Source organism: Lutra lutra, chromosome 14, assembly GCF_902655055.1.
Source record: "Lutra lutra chromosome 14, mLutLut1.2, whole genome shotgun sequence".
Lineage (NCBI taxonomy): Eukaryota > Metazoa > Chordata > Mammalia > Carnivora > Mustelidae > Lutra > Lutra lutra.
In genome coordinates this window covers 58281552-58298386 of record NC_062291.1, presented here as the reverse complement: position 1 = coordinate 58298386, position 16835 = coordinate 58281552, and the positions used below count along the sequence as shown (strand labels likewise).

The window sequence follows — 16835 nt, the reverse complement described above, 5'->3', positions numbered from 1 at the left end:
CAGGGAAGTGAGGAAAGTTGTGTTGTGAAATGCCCAGATACAAAACAGTGAGGGAAGCCAAGCACTTAGAAACACCGCCCATTGGGGTGCCTGGGTGGCTCAGTGGGTTGAGCCGCTGCCTTCGGCTCAGGTCATGATCCCAGGTCCTGGGTTCGAGCCCCACATCGGGCTTTCTGCTCAGCAGGGAGCCTGCTTCCTCCTCTCTCTCTGCCTGCCTCTCTGCTTACTTGTGATTTCTCTCTGTCAAATAAATAAATAAATAAATCTTTAAAAAAAAAAAAAAAGAAACACCGCCCACCCCGCCCACCCCCACCCTGGTGCCCGGACAAATTTTGATTTGAGTGCAGTCATGGAGGGGCCTGCAAACACATAATGAGGGGAGTCTGTGAACATCTCACTCCCGACACCCGAGAATCCATGGTCAGTTCATCTCTCTGTAGATGGCCTGGACCCTCAAGAAACAAGATGAGAAGAGGGCATCCTCCTTCCAGGCTGAGAGGAGGCAGACAGGAGTACTGCTAGGGACCTGGACCAGGACCAGGACCTACTGCTAGGCCCTGGACCCTGGACCACAGAGCGGGGTCCAGGGAGTCAGAAGGAAGGCAAAGAAGGACCTTGGAGTCTGAAGAAAAGAGGATCCTGACCTTCACATAGATGACAGTGATTTTTAACAGTTCTGTGCTATCTTTCAGGACAGCTCAAATCGGACCGCAAGAAAGAACAGTAGAGGAGTCAATTTCTCATTTCTCAGGCAGGAAGACAGCCAGGGTGGAATTGGGGAGAAGGGAAGTAAGATTTCTGAGCACATACTGTGGCTCAGGTCTGCACTTGACAAGCATCACCCAAGGTCCTCCCAACAACACTAACCAGCTGAGAGCTGACCTGCAGAGACTAGTTGCTGGGTTCACTGCTCTGGGTGCCTCGTCTCGCTAAGCCCTTCCCACGGACCTGGGAGGCGGCTACGCGCATTAACCCCATTTAGGGAGCGATGAAACAGATGAAGAGCTTAGCAAATTGCCTAAGAACAGACAACTAGGGAGAAATTGGCCTCACTTCTGACGTCACAGGCTGAGCTCACCTCAGAATTAGAGCCTGTCATATTAACCGCCTAGGGGACACAGAAGGAGCCAGCACAGAACAAGACTTCATAAGGCACAGGATTCCATATCCAAGTCTGTGATTAGGTCATGTGGCCATACTTGTGGCACAAGGTCTCAGGAGGAGGGAGGGCTGAGTGGAGGGACACTCTGAGTCCTTCCTACATCAGGCAGACAGAGAGGCAGTCTCCAGGAACCAGGAGAGTGGCTTCAGCACAGTGAGCTGGTTAAACCTAACTTCCCTGTCAACCGAGAAAGGAGTAGCTGACATTATTCAGACTTGAATGATACCACTTTCTTTACAGTCTTTCCTCCCTGCCTTAGCTCAAAACATAGCTATTAGAAAACCCAGAAGCTCTCGGTGGGGTCTTTGGATGGCTGGGAGAAACAGTCTGTCTGCTGGGAAGTCCTCTGAAACAGCAAGCCATGGCGGCACACACCTGAGTTTTAAATCTGGTTTCTGTCTCATGAGTGGCCTGGGGAAATCAGTTGACCCTTCTGAGCCTGTCTGCGCGTCCATCAAATGGGGGAATTAAATACTCCTTGGGCTTGTGAGGATGACAAGCGATGTTATATAAGGTATCCTCCGACTTGTGCTTGACTCACTGCACACACTTCATAGAGTGAGTTCCCTCTTGCCAACCTTGACTCAGAAGCTTTACAACTGGGGTGTCGGAGCGCCCCCTTCAGGACTCCTGGAGATGGCAGCAACGAGAGCCTGCGGTGCGCCTGTGGGAGATAGAGGAACCTGCCAAGAACTGCCTCTGGGAGCTTGCCTTCAACTCAGTGCTGAGGAAAGAATGTCACAGCCCTGGTGCCAGCAAGATCCCAAATAGCCATCCAGTTTGAAAGGAATGGGGTCATGGAACAGGGAGGGCAAAAGGGCTTTCTGATTAGGAGCCTGACTGGAATTTCCACAGGCGAAGTTGCTGTGGGTGGTCCACACCTTCCTGCTGGCTATGTCAGGAGCTCTCCTTTGGGTTCTGGCCACCTCAGCATACCTCCCCTTTGCCTAAGGGCCCAGAGAGCCTTAGGCCCTCCTCACTTCTTTTCAGCTGCTTCCACTGGTCCGTGGCACGTTCCTCTCCCCCAAGACTGGTGAAGTGGAATTCAGCCATGCCAGTGCTCCCTCTGCTCCCTGCTACTCTTGGCACAGACCTGGAGAGTCACTTCACTTCCCCCTCCTAAGCCTCTATTTATTCATCTGTCAAAAAGAACCCACCCCCTCTTAAGGGTTTTACTAAGATTTCCACAGAAAGCAGCCAAAGGAGTGACAAAGTTAACCAATGTGGGAAAGTTATAAACGTTCCAGAAAGTACACAAAGTTCTTGCAGTCCCTGGCTATATACATGGACATTTAGAAAGGCTTAGAACTATATTATCATTAATCGTTAAAAGGAAGTTGTAAGAGAGTCAAATGTATACGTGTGTCTGAGTCTGTGCACGCGCACACACATATCCCATGTACGTTTGGTTCGTTATAATAATTAAATAAGGGTTAAGAGGCACTTGGGTGGCTCTGATGGTTAAGCCTCTGCCTTCAGTTCAGGTCATGATCTCCAGGTCCTGGGATCGAATCCTGGGATCTGGTTCCCTGCTCAGTGGGGAGTCTGCTTCTCCCTCTGCTTCTCCCCCTGCTTCTCCCCCTACCCCAGCTCATGCTCTCTCTCTCTCAAATGAATAAATAAAACCCTTGAAAAAAAACAGAGAGTTGTTAGTTAGCAATGGTTTATATCTAGCATTTGAGATTAGGATGTTTGAATGGCCTCTTTTTAGTTTGTACCCTTTTGTACAGTTTAATTTTTTAATGGGTATATATTGCTATTATATTTTAATGGATATATATGTTGGTATTTTAACAAATAACTACTGTAACAAACAAAACAATACGAACATGAATGAATAATGCTAACCAGACCTTTCTCTCTCACATCCCTCTTTCCTTTTATCCCTGTAAATGTGGGTTTATTAGCTTTCCTTTCTTACCACTGCCCCCCCACCCCAATCCTTAGAAAAGCAGGAAAAACAGTAGACATAAATGAGCAAATCCCTCAGATTCCCCAGACTCAATTATGTCCCTGAAGAGCCGTGTCTTATTTCAAATTGCCCCCAGCATTAAACAGGAAATGTCAGATTAGACCAGTCCTGAACACCTGATCTGCAGGAATGAAAACCAAACTCCATCGAAACCTCAGAGCCTGCCGGAGGACCACAAGGATTTACCAGCTGGCAAGGGTAGTGAAAGACCCTCTGCCTTACAGTCCCAGTCCTGCCACTAGCCAGCTGTGTAACCATGGACAAGGTCCTTCTCTCTGAGGCTCTATTTCCCCTATTAAATGGGGGTGACAATGCCAACCACTGAGACTGTTAACCGGATCAAAAAAGATCATGAAGTAGAAGCATATTTTCCATTGCGAAATTCTCCACGAAGCTACAGTAGAGCAGGGGGCTTACCAGCCTTTGCATAAAGGGAGGCCACATTTTATTTCATGCAAAATTCATGAATAGAGAGACAGGGAAGAGGGGAATAAGGGACGGTCCTTGGCATTTTTTTTCCACCCTGGAAATCCAAACCATGAAGAAGACAGAGTGAGTGTGTGTGTGTGTGTGTGTGTGTGTGTGTGTTTATTGTGCCGAGGAGGGTGCTTTGGATGAAAGTGGGTGTGGAACACACCCAGCATCCGATCTCTGCCTAGAGCTGTTCTAAGTGAGTTCTGAGATCTGCCCCTAGAATCCTATGTTCTCAATGCTGCAGACTTGAGTTTCAGGCACAGGAGGGAGAAGCTGGCAAGGAAGCCTGCTCACTCTACTTTCCTACCCTTTCCAAAGCACCTTATTCATCAGGCTGTGACTGGAATCGGGGGAAACCAGGTGGGGTGTGTCTGGGAGGCAACACCAGAGCAGGACTATAGTCCGTATCAGAACCTGAGCCCCAGAAGACCTCACTCAGTCCCCTCTCAGCTCTGTGACACTAGGCAAGGCACCATTCCTCCCTGTGGCTCATTTCCCTTTCTGCAAAATCAGGGAGTCAGGGGACTGCTCCTTAACCATAGTCATTCTGTGCCTGCCCATTAGGGAGTGGAGCTTCCAAAAACAGAGGGGTCATTGAGAGCTGGGCTAGGGCCTCTTGAATTCCCACCAGCTTTGTCAGGAGCAGACACAGGCGGTTTTCTTTCCTCTGCTTCCTGTGTCCTGCCTTAATGCACTGAAAACTTGTGAACTCATTTTTCTTCCCCTCCCAGAAGGAAAGAAGAAGAGGATGGATGGAGGCTGGGAGAACCAGGACACAGGCTTACTGCATGGGAGAGAAGACCTATACACCAACATCAGACAAACCAAACTTTATTCTGAAAAGCAAATTAGTAATCACCACTAAACTATTAAATGAGGCACATTGGTCCCCCTTGCTACTGGCCCACACCCCTCCCACTCCCACCCTCTCTTTTGGCCTTCGTAGAATACTAGAAAATTCCTCTCTTGGATCCGCAAGTAGTCCCAGACTTTTGGACTGGTAGGAGTCCACAGTGGTCTCAAGCTGGACCGAGTCCTGGAGTCGAATGAGGGATGCCAAAGAGGCTGCCTCCAGTATTCAAAAATTCTGGGCCAGGTCAGGTGGCCATTCCTATGGTACAAGGTCTCAGCGGGAGGAGGGGGTGGGTGTGGGGGCTGTTTTACACGTCCTTCTCGCATCTGGAGAAGCAGCTGGAAGCCAAGCAGGAAGGCACATCTAGAAGAGCCAGTGAGCTCTGCAATGTTTCAGGCACATCTGGTTGGATAAGATACCGTGAAGGCGAAGGAGACGTCTGCTCCTGAGTAAGGTCACCCGACCACAGACAGAGCACCACAAGCCGGGGGGCTAGGAAGAGATCCTCAGGGCGCTGGTTCTGAGCTGAGGATGCAACTTCAACAGTGATCTGGAAAAAGAGAAAAGGAACAAAAGCTGGAGCTTAAACCCATTGTTTCGGGCACGGAGGTGCACGGCTCAGTTCCAGGTGTCTGGAATCTTGGAACCAAGTCACAGCACAAGGAGAATCGGAATTTCTCTTGTGTTAAGGCAAAATGAATCTTCACGTGTCTTGGATCTTCCTTTGGACAATGTTGAAGGGAAGCTGCTGGGCAGAGGTCATCCACTCTCCCCTCTGCTGGCCACTCTGCAGCCCTCTGCTGGCCCAGCCCAGAATGGTGCCCCCTGCCAGGGAAGCGAGCCCTGGGAAAGGTTGGCATGACCACTACGGGAATTTCCATGGCCTCAGAAACATGGAAACCTGCAAAAGAAGAACCAAAGTCATGGCCAGCCAAGGTACCTCCAAGTAAGTATCCCAGGAAAGGCCAGCCCCAGGCTCTGGCCAGCACCAGTGGTGGGGGCTGAAAGAATGGGTGCGCCACCCGGAGGAAGACAGCAACACTCCAGCCTAAATGAGACCGCAAAGGGCTCAGTGCTCTAGGAGTTCCCGAAGGAAAGAAAACAACAGTAACAACAAAACAGCCACAATTTGAATGGGACAGAGTTTCGGTCTTGCAAGGTGAAAAACGTTCTGGAGGTGGATGGCGGTGATAGTTGCACAACCATCTGGGAACCTACATAAGGACACCAAAGCATACACTTTGAAATGGTCGAATGGTTAATTTCATGCTACGTGTATATTTTACCACGATTTTTTTTTTTTAAGTAGCCACATGAACAGTCTCGAATGTGTATTGACCCCCTTCTCTAGAGAGTACAGCCCTGTCCTGAGGAGGCCAAATCGCCAGAGTCCAGCTCCTAGCTCCACCCGTCACAGTGGCTGGGAGACTCTGGACAAGGTGGACTCATCTGCCTCCTAGGGGAGAGGAGAACGAGAACACAGCTCGCCACAACAGGGCCAAAAGAATGAAAGAAATACATCTAAGCGCTTTAAGCAGTGCCCACATAAATGCTTTCATGTTCCGCATGAAACACGCCCCTCCCTGATCTTTACAGCTACAACAGAAGAGCCTCACCCTCTCTACCTAAGCTTCAAAAACACACCCCACGGGGCGCCTGGGTGGCTCAGTGGGTTAAGCCGCTGCCTTCGGCTCAGGTCATGATCTCGGAGTCCTGGGATCGAGCCCCGCATCGGGCTCTCTGCTCTCTCGGGGCTCCTGCTTCCTCCTCTCTCTCTGTCTGCCTCTCTGCCTGCTTGTGATCTCTCTGTCAAATAAATTAAAAAAAAAAAAAAAAAACCACACCCCCCAAAACACATTCGGGTATCCCCTGTTCTAGTTTCTTTCTTTTTTTTTTTTTTAAAGATTTTATTTATTTATTTGACAGAGAGATCACAAGCAGGCAGAGAGGCAGGCAGAGAGAGGAGGAAGCAAGCTCCCTGCTGAGCAGAGAGCCCGATGCGGGGCTCGATCTCAGGACTCTGAGATCATGACCTGAGCTGAAGGCAGCGGCTTAACCCACTGAGCCACCCAGGTGCCCCATCCCCTGTTCTAGTTTCTAATCCAGACAGGGCTGAGCTTTTCCCAAGAGCAGACCTTTGCGGGATCTGGCAAAATGGCTGAACTGGTACAAGTCTTTGGGCATTGTGGTGGTCGCCCCTCCAACTTGCTCCCTGAATAAAAACCCCTCACCTTTTGGCAAAGGGGGCTCTGTATTTTTTATTCAAAGGCCTATGACCCCTCCTGAAATTCAGCAAGCACCTTACCTTATAGAGGCTGGGCCAGCTGTTCACCCCAACTTCGGAGCTTTCTCCTCTCTTCGGTGAGTGAGTCCCACTCCTGCCAGCGGCTCACGGTCCATGCCAGCATCTTTTATAGGCAATGTTCTTTTTGACAGGGACACCATCTGGATAACCTTGACTTCATTTTCCAAACAATGTAGAGGAACGTTCAGGTCCGCCAATTCCCAGGTCTCTCATGTGCCTAGCAGGGACAGCTATCTTCTCCCCCATTGAGGCAAGCCCTCCCTCTGCTAGAGAAATACTCTGGGAAGGAGAAGGAGCACCCCGGATCTTCAATCACACCAGAGCCAATGGGCCGCAAATGGTGGGAATGAATGACAGCCAAGACAGCACAGGGATGCTTGGAAGTCTCAGGTGGCAAAATCTGATTGCTCCAGGTCCACAGGCAGTTAACACTGTAAACTAAATTACCTGGGCTTCTTTTATAGCGGGGCTTCTTTTATAGCGGGACTTCTCAGAGCCTTTGATATGCTAATGAGCATAGTGAATCTTCAAGTGGGCAAGAGATAGCACCTTGACAAACCCATTTAAAAATGAAACCGTCTTTTAGACTGTAGCTCCTGAGCCAGGGTTCCTGGGGAACACCCACCGCTTTAATGTAAACAGTGCTGGGCTGGGAGACTGGAAACGGGGTTCTAATCTTATTTTGGCTTTACCAAGAGCAAGGGCTGAGGCTCACCTCGACATTCCTTCGGGGTCCTGTAGGATCCCTAATGCAAAAAGACATTGGGAGGTGGGGATGGTGGAGCAGAAGCCCGTGAGAGAAACGCTGGGAAGCTGAGGCCAGGGAAACTAGTGTGTGTTTGGGCCTGACCTCCAAGAACCCCGAGGCCAAAGGCGGAACAGGCAAAGGCGAGAGCAGACTCCAAATGTGCAATGGTGCAGCCCGCGGGCCTTTCCGATCCATCCTCACCTTTGCAGACGCGCCCCACCCCAATGTCAGAGCACGGACCGCGCAGGATGCGCGCACAATGCCGAGCTGAAACGAAAACTCCTCGCTCATCCTGAGACAAGTGGAGGCCTGTCCTCGGCTCTGTCCGCGGCTGCGAGCCTGCCCTTCACAGCACTCGAAGCTGGAAGAGGGACCAGGGAACGGGGGTGCTCTTCCGACAGCGGGCCGGGAGGGAGGGGGCAGTGGCGCAGCCAGAAGGCTGGTTCCAATTGGGAGCCTCCCCCGGATCTACGCGGCGCCTGTCCACGTCTCGCTCTCGGCACGGAAGGGGGCGAGGAAGCGCGAGGTTTCGCCTCGGACGGCCAGGATGCGTGGGGGCCCGCTGCTCGGATGCGGCCCTGCCGGGATCCCAGGAAACGGCGCAGGCGGCGCGTCTGGCGGAACTCCAGGCGGCGGCTCTGCCGTCGGACGGGAACTGCGGGCCAGGGCGCCCGGGCGCGGGCGGGAGCGCGGGGCGACGGGTGGGTGCCGGGGCGCACGGGCGCGGGGCGGCGGCGGCAGGAAGTACGGGGACGCCGGTCTCGGGAGGGTCCCCGCCCCGCGGCGCGGCGGCTCACGCCACCTCCTGCTCCCCTTGGTAGCGGCGGCAGCAGCCGTAGAGGGCCGAGAGTAGGTAGAGGCCGAGGCAGAGGCCACCGCAGACGGCGGCCGCCAAGAAGGCGTGGTAGGCGCAGGCCATCTGGTAATCCTTGAGGTTGCAGTAGCTGTGGCTCTGCGTCTGGGCAATCATGATGCCCGTCGCGGCGCCGTAGAGCGCGGCCGCCAGCAGGTCGTGTGCCACGTTGACCACGAGCCAGCGCGAACCCAGCACGGGCACCAGCTCGTGCTTGCCCAGCAGCGTGAGGAAGTAGAGGCCCAGGGTCAGCAGCCAGAAGAGCACCGACACGAAGAGCGCGAAGTGCACGGGGCCCTGGTACCTGCTAGTGGCGATGGTGATCCAGAAGGCGGCGCCGGCCAGCAGCTGCAGCAGCCGCAGCACGCCCAGCGGGCCGCGCAGGAAGGCCCTCTGCAGGCGCACCGGCCCGCGGACCGCGCGCGCCTGGGGCGGTGGCTGGCGCGGGGGCGGCGGGAGCATGGCCCCCGGGCGCGGTGGCGGCGGCGGCGGAGCCCCGAGTAGCGGAATGGCGGCGCCGGGCTCGCGGCGGTGGCCCGGCCGACGTGCCCGCTGCGCCCGCGGCGGCCTCCTCGCGTCCCTCCGAGTCCTCTTCGCGCTTCCTCTCCCCTTCTCCCCACCCTTCCTCCACTCTCTCCTCCCTCCAGCCCTCCTCTCTTTCTCCCGTCTCCACCACTGCTACCCGCCCTTTGGCTTCCCCTCCCCGTCTCCACCCCCAATCGCTCCTCCCGGCTTCCTGCCATCTCTTTTTGGGCCTCGCTCACCATCCCGGCCCCGCTTTCCAGCCGGCGCCAGACTCCCAGCTCGGATTCCTTTCTCCCCGGGGCGCGGCGGAGGGCACTCGCACCTCCGGGCCGCCGAGGGCCTTCCGCTCTGGCCGCCCGGGCCAAGTTTTGGCACATCTGGGGCCACCCTGCCTGCCCTGCCTGCCCAGCCTGCCCTGCCTCCCCAGCTCCCGTCCAGCCTCAGAGGGGAAAAGCTGTCTTCTGGAGCGTTCTCTCAGCGCCTCGCTGGGCCTCTTTCTTTCTACTTTCTCCTGCCCTAGGGCCCACCTGGACCTCTTGGCCTTTTCCTGGCTCTGGAGGAGAGCGGCACTGGTCTGAAGCTGACATCCGTTCTCCCCTGGACATCTGGAATGTGCCCTCCTCACTCTTATCTGGTCCAAAGCTGGGCTCTCAGACATCAGAGTAAGGGACGGTCCCCCACCAGAGAACCCCCCCTTCCCCTCCCACACACCACAAAGCCAAGTCCTATCAGTCCATCCTCATTTTTCCAACCGCCTTGCCATCCAGGGTTGCCTAGATTAAAAATGTGCTATCTGACATGGACAAGGCACCAAGCCTGGGGTAAGAGAGAGCAAAGCCCCCCTGTGTTTTACTAGGACACTAGGCAGAACAGCGTCCTATGGAAGCTAATGATGCGTTTACATGTAAGCCCACTTAAGCCTCAAAACAGCCTCAGAGATAGAATTCTTTTCCTCCTTTTAATGAGGAAGAGAAATGAGGTCTAGAGGAGTTAAGCCCATTAACCTCATAACTGCAGCTGGTGTCCCTTGTCTCCCCATCCCATTCAACCATCGCTCACTGTGACATCCCTCTAAAACACAGACCAGGCATTGCGTTGCTTCCTCCACTGACCACAGGATACAGTTTTATCTCTTCTATGGGCTTATTTCACAAACTGGCTCCAACTGACTTTCACTTTCCTTGTTTCCCACTTCCTTTCCTTACCCCTGCTCCAATGGGGCTTGCCAACCCCACCTAACCTCTTAAATCCCCCCAAATAAGCTCAAAAAGCCCTTCATTCCCAGACCCCACTTGGCTGGAAAACTCCTACTTACCCTTCAAGGCCCAGTTTAAATGCTCCTCCCTTTGCTCCAGACTCCCAAGCTGTTGATTGCTGGCTCTTTAGGCCCTCTCTTGGAGCATCCAGAAGTTATGCAGTGCTCCTGAGTCTGGTACATTGCTTGCAACTGCTGGCTGTCACCTCTATCTTTGCCTGGAAATAAGAGACTCAATAAATGTCAGCAGAGTGCAGAACTAGTCCCTCATCTCCTGGTCATGGAATGTGTCCATCCGCCCCCTGGCCTGGCTGAGCAGGTCTCTCCTCTCCCAGCACCCTGGCATTCCTTATGGGAGAAAGTATATGTGGTTTCTCAGGGGGCTGAGGCCTCTTGCTGCACAGCCCCACCTGCAGGGACCTGGGACAGCTGTGAGCACTTATTTTAAATGAGTAAAAGGTGATGTGTAACCTCCATCACTGTGTAAAATAGCATGGTATTGAGACAAGGGTGCAAGCCGTGGAGGCAGACTGCTGGCTATGCATTGCGGCTTCACCACTCCCTTGTGCTGGGACCTCACACTTAACTGCTCTGTGCCTCAGTTTCCTCATCTGTGAAATCCTTTCATTAAGCAAATGGATATTAAGCACCTGTGAGGCACTGGGCACCATTTGAGGGTCTAGGGATCCATAAGACATACGTGATCATTATTCACTGAAAGCTCTCTATGCTCTAGGCACTGTTTTTTGTCGTTGTTTTTTTGTTTTTGCTTTTGTTTTTTGTTTCTTTTTTTAAAGATTTTATTTATTTATTTGACAGGCAGAGATCACAAGTACGCAGAGAGGCAGGCAGAGAGAGAGGAGGAAGCAGGCTCCCCGCTGAGCAGGGAGCCCGACGTGGGGCTCCATCCCAGGACCCTGGGATCATGACCTGAGCAGAAGGCAGTGGCTTTAACCCACTGAGCCACCCAGGCGCCTTTGTCATTGTTTTTTAAGTAAGCTCTATGCCCAAGATGGGGCGTGAACTCACCCCCAGGTCAAGAATCACACGCTCTACCAACTGAGCTAGCCAGGCACCCCTATATTCTAGGCAATGTTAACTCTGATTTGCCAGTGGGGAAGCCAGGGCTCAGAGGGTGAAGGAAGGTGACCATGCTCACAGAGCTGGTGGGTGACAGTTTAAACAGGAGCCCACATGTGGCTGGCTCCAGGTTCACGTTCAAAGTGCTTATATGTTGGGGCGCCCGGGAACAGGGAACCTGCTTCCTCCTCTCTCTGCCTGCCTCTCTGCCTACTTGTGATGTCTGTCTGTCAAATAAATAAATAAAATATTTAAAAAAACAACCACAAAGTGCTTATATGTTACTTTCTCAGATTTTATTCTTGGCTACAGTTACAGAGGCCCAGAGAGGTTATATAACTTGCTGGGAGAAACAGAACTAGCAAGTGTCCGTGTGGAGACTCAAACCTAGATCTTCTGATCCCAATTCTGGGGCCTTTCTCTCAGCTTCCCTTAGCAATCAATCCCTCCTGGGACATCCTCAGTGTCCTCAGGTTGCCGGTTATGAAAAAGGCTGGAGCTAGGACAGACACCTGGGGCCTGACTCTGGGTGCTGGGCTGATGATGGGGTTATGCTCCATAAACTACGTCTGTGAGCAGGGGACCTAACCAAATCAACACTTTGAGGGAGAGAAGAGTCCTTTGGCATCTAAGAAAGGCCATCTGCAGACTTAAGGGTGGTGCGCTGCCTGGTGGGCACAAATCTTCAGCCTCGCAGCTAAGCCCAGCTCCTTACAAGGAAGCCAGTGGGGTGGTTTGGGGAGATATTTTTAGCCTCTAGAATCCTGAAGACATTCCAAGGGGCAGTCCCAGGAGACGCTGCAAAAGCATAAGCATGCAAGAAGATATCCACAAATATGGCCTAAGCACCTGTGGGATGCAAACCATCTGGGTGTGGAACGGAGGAACAAGGAGCACTGGCTCCTGCCCTCACTGTGTTTGCACTTTCTCGATAGTACAGCGACAGCTGTGGACACAAAAGGGAAAAGAAGGTAGATGCAAGGAAATCTAAAAGGGAGAGTATGTGTGATGGAAGGGCTGGGAAAGCTTCCAGAATGGAGCATCTCTGGAGGGTGGATAGAGTTGTGACAAGCAGAGATGGTGACTAGGCATTGTTGGGCAAGGCAGTCCCCCATGGGGCCTGAGCAGCCATGGCTCTTAATACTGAGTGTGCTGAGAATGCAAAGCCATGGTCACCCATTCACTTTCCAACCATTTCTGGCTGCTGTGTTCTGCAGCCAATAAGTTTGTGGGGTGAAGGAACACTCACCCCCCCCCCCCAGACAGACAGTAGGCTTGGAAGTTGCTTACTGTAAGAGTGGTGGTGGTAGGAGGGGACAGGGGTGGGTTCCCCAAGCTCAGTGCTGCGTAGCTGTGACATAAAGCTCTTGCATAGGTAACATCCACCAGGGCCCCTCTGCGTTGCCCCCATCAAACTAGGGAGTGAAGGAAAGAGACATAATGATGATGCTCGTGCGGCCTGCTGTGCCAAGAGTGGTAAATCCTTCGAGTCTGTCTCAGGAGACCATATCTTCTGTCCGCATTTATGAAACAAGAGCAGGCTAGCTTATTAGCTTGTAAGCGGGCTGAATCGCAGCCCCTGACAGATGCTATAGGCAAAGGGAAGAGTGTGAGCAAGGCCTCCGTTGCTCAGGCAACAAGAATTTGTGATGCTTGCTGGACGTTGTTCTATGCCCCAAAGCAATGACTTTGACTATGCCCAGAAGGGGAGGCAGCTGATAACAAGGAGGGAAGCATGGCCCCCTGGAGATCCCATGACCCACTCCTGCTGGTCGGTCAGTTCCTTCTTCAGCCTCTGGGCTACTGTAAATCATTGCATCCATAGACCCAACTCGCACTGGTTTAATACCTACTAGGTGCCAGGCCCTGAGTTGGCCCTTGACATAAATTAGCTAACAGCAGAGGCAGAACTCACAGCGAGGAAATAGGTGGGTGTTGGCACCTGCAGAATCTTGCCCGGAATCTTAGAGTTAAATTACTAAATCAACATTTCCTGAACACCTGCTGTGTATGTACCTGACATTACGCCACAATCCTATACCTGAGTTGGAAGAGGGCTTAAAGATCATTTGTTCCTGGCTTCTCATTTTATGCAGGGGTAGCTACAGCCTGGGGAAGGTAAGTGACTAGCCCCAGGTCCCACAGCTGGTTGATGATAGGAGTGCCAAGTTTAGAACTTAGGTCTCCTGACTCACTGTCCAGTGTTCACTCGGGGCAGGGAGCTCTGCGCATGAACACTCTTTTGGTCACCAAGTGGCTCACACCTCCAGGCATGTTCCCAAGGCTGTGGAAACACCGAGCTCTGGAATGGTGGGTGGGGTGGGTGGAGTGCCCTCTGGGTTGGAGTTGGGTAGGAATTTGGGGGGGGCTCCTGAGTTTGTTATTCCAGCCCCCAAAGAGGACCTGGCCTTGGCTGGAGCTATAAAAAATGGCCTGGATTCTGGGCCCCTTTGGGCAGACAGAGGCAAGGGGCCACAGTCTGGGCATGAAGTGGTAAAGGCATTTGACTCTGGCAAAGCTCAGCCCTAGCTCCCCAGGAGAAGCCGGCCAGGACCAGACTCAGAGCCACAGGCATCCTCTGAGTCTTGACTTTGTGTGAAGCCACCCAGAACACTGGCTGGTGAGGCTGGGTCCTTAAGGCTAGGAACCATGGTGTCCAAGGGAGACGCCCATGAGACTTCACCATTATATCGGCTTGCCCGTGAGCTACTGAAGATGACCTCCTACTGGGACCTATGGTGGGGTGGGCAGACCCCAGCAGACCACATTTCTGGGGCAGGGACAGACACTCTGGGCCAGGGTGGACTGAATCAGTCACCACCACTCTACCAGTCAGCCTTGGGTAAAAGTGTGGCAGAGACTCAGTGGGAACACCCACCATATGCAAAGCATCTACCACATGCCAGGTGGCAGATGCCAGGTGCTTGCCAGTCTTGTCTCACGTACTTTCCACAGCAGCTCTCTGAGGTAGGTCCATTAAAACCGTCTCTGCTTTAAAATGAGGAAACTGAGGCATGGGGAGCTTGTGTGACTTATCTAACATCCCATATGTAATGGAGAACGGAATTCAAATATTTGATCTCCGAATCCAGGCTTGTAATCAGTGCATAGATCTCAGACTTCAGCCTTGGTCTTGGAGGTGACAAGACATCACAGGACTGCCCCCGAGCAGTGACAAAGAGAATGATCTCCATGTTGCAGAGATGGTCCGCAGGTACTGGGCCAGGCAGGGAGAGTGGGTGTGGCTGTCACAGGCCCCAAGACCTACACTTGGGGAGCCTGGCTGTGTATGCTGTTTCTGTTTCTTACCCTGCTATGTGAAGGGTCTCCAGGAAAGGGGAATTTGTCCCCTGAACTCTCTAGCCCACCCCTGGCTGGAGCTTTAAAGTGAGAGGAATGAGGCCCAAGGACTGGGCAGAGCCGAGGGTTGCCCTCAGAGGATGCTCGGTATGGGGTATTCACCTCCTCCTTGGTCCTTGCAACAACCTTGGGAGATAGGCAATTCATTATCTCCGCTTGACAGCTGAGGGAAATGAGATTCAGAAAGATTAAGCTAGGAACTAAATTTAGATTTCTGGACCACTGGAAACACTACAGCTGTCTGAGATGCCCTGAGTCTACTTTAACCATGAACTTGCCCCTTACGTCTAGTCTCACCAGACTCTATAAGACGTTATTCACTGAAACCACAGAGCAAAAGCAATCGTGCTATCCCCTTCACTACCACTTGGTTTCCAACTCCCATGACCACTGGGGACTCTTTCAGATGTGGCGAATCATGGAGATTTTCCCCAACTCTGCTTTTCTCTCTGCTGCCAAAAAGTCCTTCCCCCGGCCCCCGCCAGACAACCTAGACAGGCAGAGGGGATGTGACTGCCGGGACTGAAAGAGATCAAAGGTCACAGAAGCCACTGGAGACCAAAAAGGACCTTGTCCTGACCCATCAGGAAGATGCCAGAATAGCTAACATCATGGCATTTAAGGATCAAGAGAAGCCCCAAGAATCTTCAGTGGCATGGAAATGCTTCGGCAGGCCTGCCTGCCGCCCCCCTGGCAGCCTTCTCCCCATATCCGCAGCCCCTGTCGGTGTGGTAGCTCTAGACAGAGAAGGAATATTTATACCATAAAGCTCTGTTGCTATTTTCCCATCTCCTCTTCTGACCCAAACTGGGAATTTGGCCAAATGGTCATTCCTAAATGGAGCTAGTGCTGGAGTAACCAAAGCCAGAGCATGAGGCAAATTTAGGGGGAGTAGAAACCCTGAGTTGGCAGAGAAAGTTGATCTGCAGAGAAAAGGGCTTATTAGAGTTATTAGAGTTGTTTAGAGGAACAGGATGGATAGATAAATAACACATACATATAGTTATCATAGGAAACTGGTTTGTGGAATTATGGGGGATGGTAAGTCCCAAAATGTGCAGTTGGCAAGGTGGAGACCCAGGAGAGCCAGGGCATAGTTTAGTCTAAAGGCTGCAGGCTCAAGACCCAGGAAAAGGCAGTGTTTTAGTTAGAGTCCAAAGAAGGGTGTAGAAACAAACCAATGGCTCAGGGTGCCTGGGTGGCTCAGTTGGTTAAGCTTCTGACTCTTGATTTTGGCTCAGGCCATGATCTCAGGGTTGTGAGACTGAGCCCCACATCAGGCTCTGTGCTGAGCATGGGGCCTGCCTGCTTAAGATTCTCTCTCCTCCCCACTCCACCCCTGCTTGCATGAACGCAGTTTCTCTCAAAAATTTAAAAAAAAAAAAAAAAAACCCACAATACAACAACATCTCCACTCAAATAGTCAGGCAAAAGGAGGTTGTTCTGGGGCACCTGGGTGGCTCAGTCGTTGAGCCTCTGCCTTCAGCTCAGGTCATGATCCCAGGGTCCTGGGATTGAGCCTCGCATCAGGCTCTCTGCTCAGCAGGAAGCCTGCTTCTCCTTCTCCCACTCCCCGTGCTTGTGTTCCCTCTCTTGCTGTCTCTCTGTCGAATAATAAAAATCTTTGAAAAGAAAAAAAAAAAGGAGGTCCTTCTTACTCATGGGAGGGTCAGCCTTTTTTTCGTTCCATTCAGGCATTCAACTGATGGCACAAGGTCCAGCTCCATGAGGAAGGGCATTCGGCTTTTCTTGGTCTGCCAATTCCGATGTCCCTCTAATCCTAAACCACCCTCACAGACACACTCAGAATAATATTTGAACAAATCTCTGGGCACTCTGTGGCCCAGTCAAATTGACACATAAAATTAACCATCACAGGCAGCTATGCAGGGACAAAAGATGGAGAGAGAGGACAAGCGCCTGTGACTTGCTTCACATTGTCCCACTAGACTTCATTCTGTGAACTCACTGCGGCTTTCCAGTAACAACACCCCCCATGCTTCTTCACCTGAGACAACTTAAACAGATTTCTGTTTCTTATAATGGCCCTGGCATGAAGGAAGTAGGACTTGGATCCTAACTGCTAGGGTCTCATTCCTAGTTCCACTCTGTGGTGGTTTAAAAACAAAATGGCTACAAACTCTTTGATTCTTCATCCATCAAGAAGTTGCATCTATGTCCCCTTTCCCTGAATCTGGGTGAGCTTGTGACTCAGTTATAACAAGAAGGACAGTAGGAACCACACTGT

At 52.2% G+C, this 16835-nt stretch overlaps 1 protein-coding gene and 1 long non-coding RNA gene across 5 annotated transcripts; both read right to left on the bottom strand.

The window, feature by feature from the left end:
* Positions 1 to 4423: 4423 nt before the first annotated feature.
* Positions 4424 to 9041, bottom strand: MARVELD1 (MARVEL domain containing 1). Of its 4 annotated transcripts, XM_047702914.1 has the most exons (3): positions 6767 to 9041; positions 5484 to 5675; positions 4424 to 5362 (listed from the first exon to the last, which is right to left on the bottom strand). In XM_047702914.1, the coding sequence occupies exon 1, from the start codon at positions 8827 to 8829 to the stop codon at positions 8308 to 8310; it is 522 nt and encodes a 173-aa protein (XP_047558870.1). In that variant the 5' UTR covers positions 8830 to 9041; the 3' UTR covers positions 4424 to 5362; positions 5484 to 5675; positions 6767 to 8307. The 4 variants fall into 4 exon arrangements, with proteins under 4 accessions (XP_047558870.1, XP_047558869.1, XP_047558871.1 ...); XM_047702913.1 differs by lacking the exon at positions 5484 to 5675; XM_047702915.1 differs by lacking the exon at positions 5484 to 5675 and having other exon boundaries at positions 4424 to 5011.
* Positions 9042 to 11553: 2512 nt separating this feature from the next.
* On the bottom strand, positions 11554 to 16394 carry LOC125084930 (uncharacterized). The gene is made up of 3 exons (XR_007122739.1): positions 16246 to 16394; positions 12518 to 12642; positions 11554 to 12173 (listed from the first exon to the last, which is right to left on the bottom strand). It is a non-coding gene; the product is annotated as an uncharacterized LOC125084930 (long non-coding RNA).
* Positions 16395 to 16835: the final 441 nt, after the last annotated feature.

Coding starts and splice junctions, on each gene's coding strand:
- MARVELD1 (XM_047702914.1), bottom strand. CDS start 8,829: ATGCTCCCGCCGCCCCCGCGCCAGCCACCGCCCCAGGCGCGCGCGGTC.